At 35.0% G+C, this 14544-nt stretch overlaps 2 protein-coding genes across 3 annotated transcripts; one reads left to right on the top strand and one right to left on the bottom strand.

The window, feature by feature from the left end:
* The first annotated feature begins 3514 nt into the window (after positions 1 to 3514).
* On the top strand, positions 3515 to 7986 carry LOC140980680 (U4/U6 small nuclear ribonucleoprotein Prp31 homolog). Its single transcript, XM_073446662.1, has 8 exons — positions 3515 to 3716; positions 5136 to 5201; positions 5374 to 5511; positions 5636 to 6528; positions 6623 to 6693; positions 7047 to 7149; positions 7494 to 7569; positions 7710 to 7986. The coding sequence occupies exons 1-8, from the start codon at positions 3714 to 3716 to the stop codon at positions 7809 to 7811; spliced, it is 1452 nt and encodes a 483-aa protein (XP_073302763.1). The 5' UTR covers positions 3515 to 3713; the 3' UTR covers positions 7812 to 7986.
* Positions 7987 to 8125: 139 nt separating this feature from the next.
* LOC140980679 (sulfate transporter 3.1-like) lies at positions 8126 to 12385 on the bottom strand. 2 transcript variants are annotated; one of them, XM_073446661.1, is made up of 12 exons: positions 11870 to 12385; positions 11580 to 11787; positions 11243 to 11414; positions 10995 to 11060; positions 10789 to 10902; positions 10461 to 10577; positions 9843 to 9969; positions 9478 to 9764; positions 9206 to 9396; positions 9042 to 9127; positions 8859 to 8935; positions 8126 to 8634 (listed from the first exon to the last, which is right to left on the bottom strand). In XM_073446661.1, exons 1-12 carry the CDS (start codon positions 12189 to 12191, stop codon positions 8446 to 8448), a joined length of 1956 nt encoding a protein of 651 aa, XP_073302762.1. In that variant the 5' UTR covers positions 12192 to 12385; the 3' UTR covers positions 8126 to 8445. The 2 variants fall into 2 exon arrangements, with proteins under 2 accessions (XP_073302762.1, XP_073302761.1); XM_073446660.1 differs by having other exon boundaries at positions 9042 to 9396.
* Between the last annotated feature and the right edge of the window lie 2159 nt (positions 12386 to 14544).

Below are 14544 nucleotides of genomic sequence, written 5' to 3'. Positions count from 1 at the left end.
TAACTGGTTTCTAGTGAAATGAGAGAACAAGCCACTAGCCAATTGGCTCAGCTGGCAGACGCCTCTTTCTTACGTGGGCATTTGGGGTGTTTCAATCTCAATGGGCGATTGTTAGAGGTCCAGTTTGTTATTGGTATAGGAAAAAAAACAAATCATGTTAGCATGCATTATTTTGCATAACATGATCGTTGATAATGAGAGAGGTCATGTGACAAATTGGTACAACGATGAAGGTGACGAACCCACACAACCTATCCATGGCTCAAACCGAGGATTTCAGGAGTATCTTCGGACAAATTCGGAGCTACGTGAGACTCAAGTTCATCACCAACTTCGTGCAGACTTAGTTGAGCATATCTGGAGGCAAGACAACAACAACCCGTGAATTATTATTTCATATGTTAGTTTTAATTTCATCAAAGTATGGTTTATTTCTAAGTTATTGTTTCATTTCAATTTCATAATTATTTCTTTCGAACACCTACTTTATTTAATAAATATATTTTTAAAAAAATTAATATTATATTTTAAAATTAATAAAATTATTTTATTAAAAATAAGATGGTTTTAAAAATTAAAAAAATGATTTAAATAATGTAAAATATATTTAAAACATTTTTATTTAATATGAAAAAAATTTAAGATGATTGGGACCCATAAATAATGAGTTTGAATGTTAAAAGGAATTGAGTAGGTCTCTTGTGAGACGGTCTCACGGATCTTTATCTGTGAGACGGGTCAACCCTACCGATATTCACAATAAAAAGTAATACTCTTAGCATAAAAAGTAATAATTTTTCATGGATAACCCAAATAAGAGATCCGTCTCACAAAATACGATCCGTGAGACCGTCTCACACAATTTTTTGCCAAAGAAAAGTGGGTAAAAGAGATATGTTGTTATAATGAGTATGTGACAGTGGACCCTAGGCTTTTTGATGAGTTGACATCCACCCATTGTGGATGCTCTAAACAGGTAGATCCGATGAACAACGATAATTTTTTTTTAAAAAAAAAAATGCATTACGTCAAGAAAACGTAAAATATGAAAAAATTACATTAAAAATAAAGAAATAATTTATTTTTTTTAAAAAAAAATTTCGATTGTTTTTGCTTTCCCCACGAAATTGGTTCCTATGTATTCATCAATGGCCAACTTCGACCAGGTCATCACCCGTTTTTAAGTGAAACTAAAAACAAACATTAAAACACGATTCTTGAATTAAATAATTTCACCATTCACTAGCTGTTCTTTTCAATGTTTTCTTTATCTAAATAGTACCTACTTTTAATTCAAATATATATACTTTTTTCTCCCAAAATGGGCCATTGAATAATTATGATTTTATAACATCTTCTACCTAATATTTGAGACTTGTTTTAATCTTTATTTTATTTAATGTCATGGCCTAATATTTGAGTGCTACGTGACTCTTCCCTCCATGGCCCCATTTATCTGATCATCCCAAGAAAATAAGACCTTTACCAAATTTTGTTGCCTCATACACTAACATCATCATCCATTTTCTGTCCTACCCGGTGCACCCTCATTTGCTTTATCCACAGAGATAAAAATTGGAACATATTGGTCAAATCCGCTCTAAAAATATATGATTCGTATTCGAAATTATCGAATCTCAACACGTTTCGAGCCCAAGTTATTTTACTCTATAGTTATCGAGTCATTCGTTAATTTAATATTTCTTTAATGTTATATATTAAATAAATATATTTTGAATCTTTTGAGTTTTTATTATCAAGCAATGGTTCGATAGATCGCGAACATGTTCGATAGATCGAACCGAACTCAGAGTCGAGCTCTCTTTCGAGCCAAAATCAAACCAAATACTTTAAATCATTCGAGCTTCGAATCGAGCATGGTTCGAGCTTTAATTTTTTTCATATTCGATTTGTTTATCTCCTAATCTCATGTAATTGATCACTGTTGATTGTTTTAAAATGACCATTTTCATATTTTTCAAATCTATGGAATTATCTTAAATATATATGTAGGACCGAACAATTGATATTGCTTCACCAAAAACTATAGCTAGTGATAGCAGTTAATTCAAATCTTTTAAATCGTACAGAAGCCCAAGCATCACGTTTCGATTGTTCTACCCAACATAGACAATTATTATACCCGACAAAACCGTTCCCCGCGCTTCAATTTCGGATTTCCCCACTGATTTATTTTTGGAGGGATGCGTACGGTTGAATTAATCATTTTATGAGAATGACAATAAATCACAAAATTTGACCGTTGTTGACCAGAGACGGTCGATTTTGTTAAATGAATGATTTTGATTTATTGTTTGGTTCTTACACAAAAATGGTACCAATTTTAGTTAAGCAGTCTACAGTTAGCAGCCTGGACCAATAAGTTCTCGTCGGCAGGCGAACGACTATTCAAAATCCAGCAGCCACCAATTTATTCTTGCCGATTCTGATTTTTTTTAAAAAAAAAAACAAAATAAATCAATATTTTATTTATTTATTTATATTATGATAGTGATTTAGAACAAAATTAAAATAATTAAAAAATATATAATTAATTTGAGTATTTTACCAGATTAAAATATGAACGTTCTTTATAAGATTGGTGAGCTATCTTAACGTTATATGAAGACATAATTTGGTACTGGTAGGCTGCCAGCCATCGAAATAGCAAATGCTTTTGGTAAAAAGAAGAGAAACTAGATTTTGCAATGAGATAATAATTTTTTAGTGCTTGAAAATTAATGTTCGGTTCTACAATTAATATTATTTCAGAAGTTATATATGATGTAAGAAAATCATCCAAATCTCTATATAAAACATTCACTCCAACATGACGAACAATAAAAATATGATCTTTATATGTATATTGTCGAAAAAGACTTAAATAAAGACACTATCAATAGTAGTCGAGATGGATTCGATTTCCTTCGAGGTCCAAAATGTTGATTAATCGGTATTTCTGGGGTAGTGAACAAAATAACTTTGGTAAATTTTTTTTTAAAAAAAATAACTTTCACATATGTATTTTAAAACAGAGTATGTTATATCCCTGATTTTTCCCTTTTTAAGTACAAATTAAAAAATTTTATTGGTGTTAAAACTTTCACTGGATTGAACTGCTGATCCAAGTTCAATGCTGGAGAGAATAATGGGCTGATTGTTGTGTAATAGGGCTAAAGCCCAAATAAGAAACCCATTTTAATCAGAACTAGAGCCAGTAGGGAGCATGCCGATTCCAACAGGTATAAAGGCATAGATAATAAGGGTTGGATAACGGTCGGTTTGGTTCGACTTTAATCTACAACGGTTCGATTTTTCGGTTTCGGTTTTGAATATCTCTAGTTCAAAACCAAACCATTTTATTACGATTCGGTTTGTTTTTTGTAATACGATTCGGTTTATACGGCNTAAATTTTAAAATCATAAACCACCGAAAAACCGATAAAATCGAATCATTTAAACTGAATTATTCAGTTCGATCGTTTTTTTCGGTTTTCAAGGTTTGAGGCCCACCCCATTACATAATATTGCTTCGCTCGGCCAGGCGATTCGATTCTTTTCTGCTCTTCTTTTTCTTCTGTTCTTCTTTCAATTTCTCGAGCTCCAGTTTTGCAATTTTCTTGTATTTTAGGCATTTCAATTTGCTTGTTTAGGCGCAGGAGTAATTTGCTTAGTGGGATCTCCGATCTCTCTCACCGAAAGAAGTGTAGAAAATGGTAAATGGTCGCTAATTTGACGCAGTTAGTGTAATTTCGATTATTTTGTTAAATTTTCAATGCGTAGTGTATGCTGCCTCTTGAAATATAGTTGCCAAGTGATTGATAATTGAAATTCGGTTGCTTGAGTGAGGAACAACGGGGAGGTACCTTAGGAAGAAGAGTCCTGTTTCTTGATGGAAACGGCGCTTCTGCGATTGAATCAATTTATTCTGCGCAGAGAAAAACACAATCTTTGTCAGTAGCGGTTATAAACTTATACTTGATTATGTTTTCTAGTTTCCTTCACAAGAATAACTTTGTGTTTGAGTTGGTGAATCGTTGAAAAGATTAATACTTGCTATTGCTGCAAAACAGAGGCTCAAAATTATTTCAAGAGAGAAGAATTTTCAATTTGCATGTTTCTTGAGTGTTATGTAGAAGAGAAATAACATTTTATTTTCACTATGATGGAACAACTCTTGCTTTGAGATAATGTTGGAGATACTGGACCCTAGCAATCAGCCTGAAGAATATCATCATTATTGTATTGATTGAGTAAATTCTTGTTGATCATAAGATTGAGGTAATACAGTATACAGACTTGTCCCCATGGGGATTTTTTGCTCAATTTGAAGGTCGACTTCCATGTTTCTATTTTGACTTGATTCAGCGTTTCAGGCACAAAATAGTTTAACCTTGTATTGATTGTCAAAGAAGACAACTAACAAGTTTTCTTTATTTAACTGAAGATATGTTTTAGTAACAATACAGTTGGCCAACCTAGGGAAAATGCTAATGAGATTTTATGAAAAGCTGTTGTCATTCCACTTTGTAACAAAAAAGATATATATATCCGGCATGTTCTATGATATAGCCCTCCGTGCTTTCATAATATGATAATAATGCTTGGTCATATTATATTTTGCCAACATCTGGTATGTAAGTACTTTTCATTTGCATCCCTAAACTATAGCTCTTATGGACCATTCTTTTACTCTTGTGCTATCTGTTGCTTGAATCATTTAGCAGAGCGGCTGTTAGAAATTTCTGTCCAGGCCATCTATTGATGGTCCTCGTGGTAGGCTTACCAACCAGCCTTCTTTTCATTGTAATGAACGGTGCTGTAACTTCCACCAACCCGAATGTTTTCCATGATATACAGAACGAAGTGTATCATCATGATTTTTTTTTTGTGATGAGATGCATTGCGATAAGCAACCACTTGCAGTTTTTTGCATAAAGTTGACTCAGGTGTTATGATATGTTATTATCCAATGTCTCAGAATTATACACTCGTTTCTCCATAGAATTTAAATTCTGCGGTTTTTAATCTAAAACTTCTATATTCTGGATCGAGATGTTATGCCTAAAAGCAAGTTTTCTTAGTCAACGGAATTATTGAGACCGTGAATCACAGATTATCTTTTTTTTTTCCAGGCAACCCTTAATGACTCTTTCCTGGCTGATCTTGATGAATTATCCGATAACGAAGATGATCTTCTGGTGAGTATGCAGCATTTTCTCTTCGCTATGTGACTTTAATAAATGTTTTCCCATAAATATGACAGGTTATGGTGCTAGTTTTCTCATTATCTTCGTGAGTAGTCAGACTTCCTTGTGTTTTCTCTGTTACTGCCTTGCTTATGGCCCTAGGTTGATAGCACTTTATTTTCAGGAGGAGGAGGATGCTGATGCAGAGCATATGGAGGAAGATGTAGATGGGGACTTGGCAGATATTGAATCACTTAATTATGATGATCTCGATCTCGTATCCAAGCTTCAAAAAACTCAGCGTTACACTGATATAATGCAGGTGAGCTTTCCCTGAAGTAACATGAAAGACATTTTTGAACTTTTCTTTTTCTGTAGGTTTAACATATTTGCTTAATGTGTTTCAAATGCACCCAGAAATGTAATACTTTGATCCTTTCTTGCAGAAAGTTGAAAATGCCCTTGAGAAGGGGTCTGAGAGCTCATATCTCGGAGTTGTATTAGAAGATGATCCAGAATATCAGTTGATTGTTGATTGCAATGCCTTGTCTGTTGATATCGAAAATGAAATTGTGATAATTCACAATTTTATCCGTGACAAGTATCGCTTAAAATTTCCGGAGCTTGAATCACTGGTTCATCATCCAGTCGACTATGCTCGAGTAGTTCAGAAAATTGGAAATGAAATGGATCTGACTCTTGTGGATCTAGAAGGTCTTCTACCCTCTGCCATTATCATGGTGGTTTCTGTGACTGCATCAACCACCAGTGGCAAGCCTCTCCCGGAAGATGTCTTGCAAAAGACGATCAATGCATGTGATCGAGCTCTTGCTCTAGATTCAGCAAAGAAAAATGTTCTTGATTTTGTTGAGAGTCGAATGGGTTATATTGCTCCAAATCTTTCTGCTATCATTGGAAGTGCTGTTGCTGCAAAACTTATGGGAACAGCTGGTGGTCTTTCAGCATTAGCAAAGATGCCAGCTTGTAATGTTCAGCTTCTCGGTGCGAAAAGGAAGAACTTAGCAGGGTTTTCAACGGCAACGTCCCAATTTCGTGTTGGTTATTTAGAACAAACTGAAATATTTCAGGGCACTCCTCCTTCCTTGAGGATGCGTGCCTGCCGACTTTTGGCTGCAAAATCTACACTTGCTGCACGTGTCGATTCTACTAGAGGAGATCCAACAGGAAAAACTGGGAGAACTTTCCGTGCAGAGATTCATAAAAAGATTGAGAAGTGGCAAGAGCCTCCTCCTGCCAAGCAGCCTAAGCCTCTTCCAGTTCCCGATTCTGAGCCTAAAAAGAAGAGAGGCGGACGTAGGTTAAGAAAGATGAAAGAAAGGTAGTAGTTTTATAATTTCATTGAAAATATGATTGCATCTCCACTTAACTTAAATGTTAAAAAAAAATCTAATGTGATCTCCAACTTCTGTTAGATATGCTATTACCGACATGCGGAAGCTTGCAAATAGGATGCAGTTCGGTGTACCGGAGGAGAGCTCTTTAGGTATTTATTTCAAACATCATACATTGCTTCAAATTGTTGATCAATTATGTCCATAATGATCTGCTTTTGTTCGCGTTGATTTCTTGGTATTGATACCGATTGAGGAAAAATGGTGGGAAAACAAATTGAACCAACAGTCCGTTCGGGTGTCTACTTTGCTGTTTGACGTGATCGTGCATTTTAGACATTTTCTTCATGTTTTTGTGTAGTTCCTAGAACGATTAACTTGTTTCCTTTGATTTTATTTACCTTGATTTTACTCTGATATTGTGATTGCTTATTTTTATGGGCATATTCTTTATCGTTGATTTAGGTTCTCGCTCATTTCTCATACTTTGTGATTTTTCTTGAAGGTGATGGACTTGGGGAAGGATATGGGATGCTTGGTCAGGCTGGAAATGGCAAGCTACGTGTATCAATTGGTCAAAGCAAGCTTGCTGCTAAAGTAGCAAAAAAGTATGCCTTTTCTGCTAGTCCTTTTTTTCTGCTACAAGAAATGAAGTAGCAAAGTAGCTTACTTTTTCTGCTTGTCAATTTTTCTTTCTTACCATCCAAACTGCCTTTGATGCTTACTAAAGCAGAGGTTCATTTACATTGTGTTTCGGTGGAAAAGGAATTCTAGCTTGGAAGTAGGATGAGAAGTTTCTATTCAAGTTTGATTCTGATATTTAGCAATGTTGAATCATAGACCATTAAATATAAGCATCGATGTTAAATGTTGGGTGATCTTGTTATCTTCCACGCAGGCATCATTCGATTATTACCTGTTTCAATTCCTTTCATGGACCTTTTCTTTTCAGGTTTAAGGAGAGGCGTTTTGGAAGCAGTGGTACAACTTCTGGACTAACTTCAAGTTTGGCCTTCACACCCGTGCAGGTTTGATGCTACTTTTAAAAGCAAAAAGGTCCTAAGAGTCGGTCCACTGAAAAATGAGTGCAAAGTTTGAAATATGACTGGCTACTGTTGCTACTTGGATGAGCTTTGCTCAAATTCACTGTATCATCTGCCTTTTTCAGGGAATTGAACTCTCGAATCCTCAGGCAAACCTGCTTGGTGGTGGAATTCAGAGTACTTACTTTTCAGAAACTGGAACTTTTTCAAAGATCAGGCGGCCGTGAGATGCCTCCATGAAAACTAGGCCCATTTGATGCGATATCTTAGAACATGTGTCAAGTATGCCATGGATACTGTAACTGTTATCTAGAATGGATCTTAGCATATGTGCAATGCAGTGGTACTCAAGTGTAATTAGCCTTGTTTAACTATATTACCTACTCTCGAATTCTCTGGGCATTGTTCTGCATCCCCAATTCATCGATTCAAATTCTCGTCACACAACAGATGTATACAGTGAATTTGGAGATGTTTGGCAAAAACACTGAAATGCTTCAGTTATTATAAACCATCAGTGGGAATAGCAGAAATGAGCAACTTAAGATGAAATATGACCATTCCTCGAACATATTGAGGATACCGCAGATCACTTGATATCATTAAGGATACCGCGGATCACCTAATATTATTACGAGTCTTACATCTTACTTTGTGATTTCTCCCCATCCTGGTGGCTACTCTATTTCTCCTTTTACGAGGATGCTAATATACTCAACGAACAAGTATATGCTCCAAAAGTTTCCAATTTTTGTTAGTGATGGAACTTTGCATCATCAGAAGAAATGGATCCCTTCTTCTGGTAGAAAACCAAATCCTTGTTAACAATTTCGAAAACTTCTTAAGATAACCTTAACATAATCAAACTTTGTTGTCTGTTGCTTCACTTTCAACTGCTTTTTCATGCGGCCTGCTTGTTTGAAGTAAAAAGTTACAAGCATTTACTGCTTCTCCAACAGTCAGGTAAATCCATTCCTGCCCAATTGTGTCAATGAACTTTGATTTGTCCAGCATCTTCATAACTTCTCCTCCGGGATTGGCCAGGACCAGCTGGACATTATAATAAAACAATATTTTTATGAAATTATGACAATTTCGCAGTGGGTTTGCGTAAGCAGTACTCGCACTTGCTGGCATATGCAGTGACACAACTATAGAAGCGTGGTGCTTGGAAATTTTAAATTGTATGTAGATACTACTATCAATTGTAGCTTTTGGTACAACACTAGAAATTTAGTCAAATGAAGGCGACATGCATTATGAATTCCTATTACCTTTATGCATCTTTGATCAAAGAGATTCTTGGTTTCTTGAAGCATGCTAATTCCACTTGTATCGATGCTTCCAACAGCTGTTGATCAACAGTGTGTTAAGGTAGTTTATCCAAAGTCAAGATGCATAGAAACTTCATCCATGAATGATAAAAGTTCATTAAATGCCTTGAGCAAAATTCTTACAACTCATATCTAATATAACAAAATCCAAGTTACTCCTTTCTGAATACTTCAACTTGTCTTCCTGTTCATCAATCCATCTTAAGATCCTAAGAACATAATGAACGTATGTGAGATAATGGTGCGCATTCATAAATGTAACATGATCTAACAAGAAGTTTAGACACCTTTCTCTTAGGTAACTGGCGTTTGCAAAGTAGATTGGAGCATTGATATGAAGGATGAGGATTCCTGAAACAACATTTGCCTTTGGGTACTGTTCAATGCTTCTATAAATAATGGAATTAGGAAGGCTCCCCATGACAGAAGTCCTTGGCCTTGCAACAAACAGCAGTACTCGAAGGATCGATATTGCCACCTGTTGTGAGTATCACCGACTCTTAAACATCATTATCCAATTTTATGACAAGAACTTGAATGTTTTCTTGGTCTTACATACCGCAGTTATTAGCCCAGTTAGCATACTACCAAAGACCACTCCTGTGTAAGCACTCAGACACACAATGAAGTCAAACTTGTCGACCCTCCAGAGGTGTCTAGCTGCATTGTAGTCAATAAGACCGATCATTGAAGCCGTTATTATGGAAGAAAGCACCACTAAGGGTGTGTAGTGGAATAACGGAGTGAAGAATAGCATGGTTAGCATCACTGCTGTTGCCATAACAATGTTGGAAGCAGCAGTCTTGCATCCTGCATTGAAATTTACTGCTGACCTTGAAAACGGTCCTAAAAGATAGAGAAGTTAGATTAGCCCACATGCGAAATTCCTTTTATTTTTTAGCTTTAGTTGACAAAAGCATGTACCGGTAGTTAAGTAGCAAGAGGTGCATGAACCTACAATATTCATCATTCCGATGGCAATCATCTCTTTATTTCCATCTACCTTGTAGTTCTTTAATGTGGCGAAGCTTCTTCCAACTGTTATACCTTCCTGAATATGTATCGTATATCATTACCCTTAGTTTACTCATTGTCAAAGAAAGGAAATTTATCTCCTTTTTATTTGGATTTCTTGTTTGAATTTCTTTCTTCATTGTAGCATCTAAATTGAAGGATTTTATTTTATGAAATAGTTGTGATCAATAAGAACTTCTCCAGAATATGGGATTGTATAGGATCAAACGATACACCCTGATTGTGCCACTAAATGTGTATCCCAAATAAGACTCTTTCCTGCTTTCTTAAGCTCAGCAGACCGTGCTGGTTCGGAGCATGTTCCATGACATGCGTCGTAAAGTAAGCTGAGTGATACCATTTTAAAGCTTGTGTCATGCCTTTGGCAGACAGGGTTGCGCATTAGAGACTTTACGTAGTATGCTTAAATATAGTTCACTAGCAAGTAGCAACACACGTAATTATTGACCTATCATGCCAATTTGCCACAACAAATGAACAAGGTGGAAGGTATTTTTTGCAACTTACAGCAAGGCCGACGACACCGGTGATGACTGCAGTCTTAATCACGGCCATAAGATGTTGAGATCCAAAAGCCAATTCTGACAATGACTCTTGATTCAACCCTTTTTTGAGCTTCCCAATCTGTAACATTTATCAATGTCCTCATGAGTATACCCTGTCTCTTGTAGGTACAGAAGCAGAGGCAAAGACGATCCCGGTAAGAGGAAAATTGGTTGCTTTTGCAGAAGAAAAAAGTTCCGAATGGAGATTTGCCTCTTAAAATAAGTTAAGCTCTCACACACATTTTTGGATCCATCACTAACATGTCCAAGAGAAATTAATTTGAACTTACGACTTCAACTCCATGTTTCTCCGCGTGCGTGAGATAAACTAGAAGGCTTCCCAAGATAACAGATGTCAAAGGTGCCAAAGCATTTATCCAAAAGAATACTGATTTCCTCCTACTCTGTTTATTACACAATGTGCCGAAATAAAACAAAAGCTAAATATTATTATTCAATAAAGAGCAAAGAAATGAGAAATTGTTGGATCACATACAAAGTATCTCGTGGTGAGAAGGAAGAAGAGGAAACAAGAGCCAAGAACTCCACTTTCCCACCTCCACTGCATCAATCGCCCCACAATTCACATATGATCAAGAATATTATACCGAAAACATACAATATCTCGTATCAAAGTAAAAAACAATTTCAAGCCACACACGATGGATTTTGAGACAATATAACGGCTCTTTGTAATGATACATGAAAAGACGATGTAAAATTGCGATAGCGAATAGTACATACCATGTGTATTTGGGTAAAGATTGATTTCATGACAGATACAAGGTCAGCTTGATGAGTAAAGTGGACGAGCCCAAGAATGGCCTTCAACTGCTGCAAGCACACAACTGTGGCTGCTCCACCCATGAATCCCACTATTGTTGCATGTGACACAAAGTCCACAACTAACCCAAGCCTGCAAAATCACAAAATCTCTTCAAGGAAGTATGTAATTTTGAGAGATCAATCAATCAACCTCCAAATCCTTGGTTTTTTTTTTTTATTATTCCGCCCATTTCCTGATTTCGGGCATGAGACCAATACTTTCGATATGTCGAACAGAGTAAAGAAAATTGATTACCTTAGGAAGCCTAGAGCAGCTTGAAAAACCCCAGCAAAGAAAGTTGCTGTGAATACTAACTGCATGTACAGCTTCATGTTCTCATGAGGATTAACTTCCTTCCCTAGCATTGAAGTCATTAACAGCGACGGAACCGCTACAGTCCCCACTGCCAAATCCCTTGAACTCCCCAACATGGCATATATTAGTGGCGGCACAAAGCTTGAATCTGCACAATGTCATCCATATTTGTACTCTTAATCTCTTTTTGACAAAATACCATGAAAGAGTTGAATTATATGAAGACTTACAGAGGCCAATCACGGGAGGTAAGCTCGCTAAACCAGCATAACTGATGCCCTGAGGCACTGCAAGACTAGCAATGGTGATTCCTGCCACGAAATCAGCTTTGAAGAACTCAAACTTGTAACGTGGTGCCCATTCGAGTATGGGCACAAAGTACTTCAAACTCAGTATGAGTTTTCTTGAAATTGACTGGTTCTTGAGCTGCTTGAAGGGATCGTCCGGGAAAAAGGTCTCTTTGAATGACGATTTTAGCGAATGGAGAAGGGGTCTTGGTGGGGGAATTCCCACTTCAAACCGATGCTGTGTTTCATTGTCCGCGTTTCCCATTGATTAGTGGGATTCTGTCAATTACAAGTTTTTTATTTCTTGAATATAAGTTGGTTTGAAGAGGACGAAGATTGGAGATTTTAAGCTTCGTGAAGCGGTTGTTGGATTGGGATTGATATTTTTTAGAATGCGCAAGATTTGCATGTCAGCATGCAGAGGAAGAGAGCTGGATGGATATTTATTGAAGGGTTTTGAGCTCGTGCCAACGGTGAAGTCAGAATTTGATAAATTAAAAATTCTTTAATTTTTAAAATGAGTTATTTTAATTAATATCAAATCAATTCAAATTTTTTTAAAACTAATATATATATATATATGGCTACTCGGGCACTAATTTTTTTTAAATATATATATATATATATATAATTAGTGCCCGAGTAGCCATATATATATAAAATTAGTGCCCGAGTAGCCATATATTTTAATAAATTTGAAATATAAAGGAACGTATTTGGTCTATTTTTAAACAAAATTTTTAAAAAAGCCTGCGTAGGTGAAAAAAAATAGAAATCTTGATGCGTGTACCTGCAGCTATTAGTGAGTTCTCACCAACTCTGGCAACATTTATGGTGCATGGAACTTTGGTAATAAATAGATTTCCTTCTGCTTTTTGTACGTATCCTAAATCACAATCTTAGTTCGTGTTCAGAAAGAATCTAAAGATTGGCACGTAAGAATCACATAATTCCAAGTTGCAACACTTTGATCCATTTGACGCCGATGAAGTTTTGGTGGAATGGTTAAGGTTGATGATGTGTGATTTGTTGATATCATATTCAAATCTAGTTGAGTGTGGATAATTTTTCTAATTTATTTGGGTAGATTTATTTATTTTTTGTACTTTTTTTGTCCCAGATAAGCAAGTTTTAGGGAATAATGCTAGAGATACACCCAAAATATCATACAACGGTATTTATAACAATTAAATAATGAGATTTTGTTTTTATATGGTGAGATTTTGCATTGAATTTATCATGATATGTTGATAAATAAAATTTTTGTACTGAATTTTTTGTGTTGTAATAATTATTGTACAAATTTAGTTGTACATGTAGCATTACTCAAGTTTTAGGTCCACGCTCAAGTCCTATCAATAGTACAATTGAAAAGAATATTTTATTATTAATTCGTTTTTGTCTTTTATTTAAATTGAAAAATAAGAGTTTTGCATTTCTAGAGTAATTTGACTTGATATAATAATAAGATTTATTCTTATACTTGGTTGATCTAATCTAATCTTGGTATTTATCATCTATGATTTATTTTTGGTATTTATCCATAAGATATAATATCTTAGATTTGAATAGAGTTTTATTTCTAATAAACTCTTGTTTTCATGTTTGTAGTATTTGGTTTATGGAAAGATAATTAGATCCAGATATAGAAAATTATATATATACGGAATATTGAGAGAAAAAGCGAGACGACTTGGAGAGGACTTTTACGCAGCTGCTGGAGTTATACTGAACTTGCACAAGTTCAGTATTGGAGATTTTCGTGTGAAGACTTTTTGTGATTGATTCACATACTTGTCGTGTTGCTGATTGATGTTGAAAACACGTGAAGAACAACACTGACGCAGAGTGTTGATCGAAGAGTGTTCTTCTATTATTTGTTTTAAGCAATTTCGGTTTAAGCATTTAGTGTTTAGTTTGGTTTATTCTGGTGCATTTTAATTCCTTGAAGTGTCAAGGAATTTGATTTTGTTATTTTCACTAGTATTGTTTTGTGTAAACAAATTCCATATTTTCTTAGTGAATTTTTGTCATGAGACGTTGTACAATTATTTGTACTTGTGCATAATTTAAATCTGGTATCTATTTATTCAATTTATACTTGTGTGTCAATAATTAATTTTCACTGCATGTTGTGCGTTCGTGTTGACAAAACCAGAGCACAACACTAACTTCTGATACACACAATATATTAATTTCTTGTACGTTTATGATCGATAGCCCTTTCAGTACCTACAATTACATTATATCTTTGTAGTCTGAAACAATATCATATTTATACTTAAAAAAAATCAATTTGATCAAATGTACATAAGATATTCATTTGCTAAATTTAATAGTAATTGTGATGTGAAATGCTTTATATATGTATATCAATTGTTTTATCGTTTAATCAAATGTTATAATAATATAATTTTTAAAAAAATTAAACAATATAATAGTCTAAACCTCATTTTCCAATTACTCTCATAATACAATATATCAGAATAATTTATTCAAATTTTTATAATCATTTAGAGAAATATATTTTTCATTTTGCATGAATTTGTTTCTCAAGATGGCTCAAAACACAAACAAAAAAGAAGTTATTTAATTAAAACAGAAGGTGTTAGTGTGTT

This window comes from Primulina huaijiensis, chromosome 7 (assembly GCF_012295235.1).
Source record: "Primulina huaijiensis isolate GDHJ02 chromosome 7, ASM1229523v2, whole genome shotgun sequence".
In the NCBI taxonomy this organism is placed as follows: domain Eukaryota; kingdom Viridiplantae; phylum Streptophyta; class Magnoliopsida; order Lamiales; family Gesneriaceae; genus Primulina; species Primulina huaijiensis.
The sequence above is the reverse complement of the archived record's forward strand: the minus strand, read 5'-3'. Positions and strand labels throughout refer to the sequence as shown.

Coding starts and splice junctions, on each gene's coding strand:
- LOC140980679 (XM_073446660.1), bottom strand. CDS start 12,191: ATGGGAAACGCGGACAATGAAACACAGCATCGGTTTGAAGTGGGAATT. Junction 9,970..10,460: donor CCGGTGTCGTCGGCCTTGCT/GTAAGTTGCAAA, acceptor ATACATATTCAG/GAAGGTATAACAGTTGGAAG. Junction 8,635..8,858: donor TTGATCAAAGATGCATAAAG/GTAATAGGAATT, acceptor TATAATGTCCAG/CTGGTCCTGGCCAATCCCGG.
- LOC140980680 (XM_073446662.1), top strand. Junction 6,529..6,622: donor TTAAGAAAGATGAAAGAAAG/GTAGTAGTTTTA, acceptor AACTTCTGTTAG/ATATGCTATTACCGACATGC. Junction 7,150..7,493: donor GCTGCTAAAGTAGCAAAAAA/GTATGCCTTTTC, acceptor TTTTCTTTTCAG/GTTTAAGGAGAGGCGTTTTG.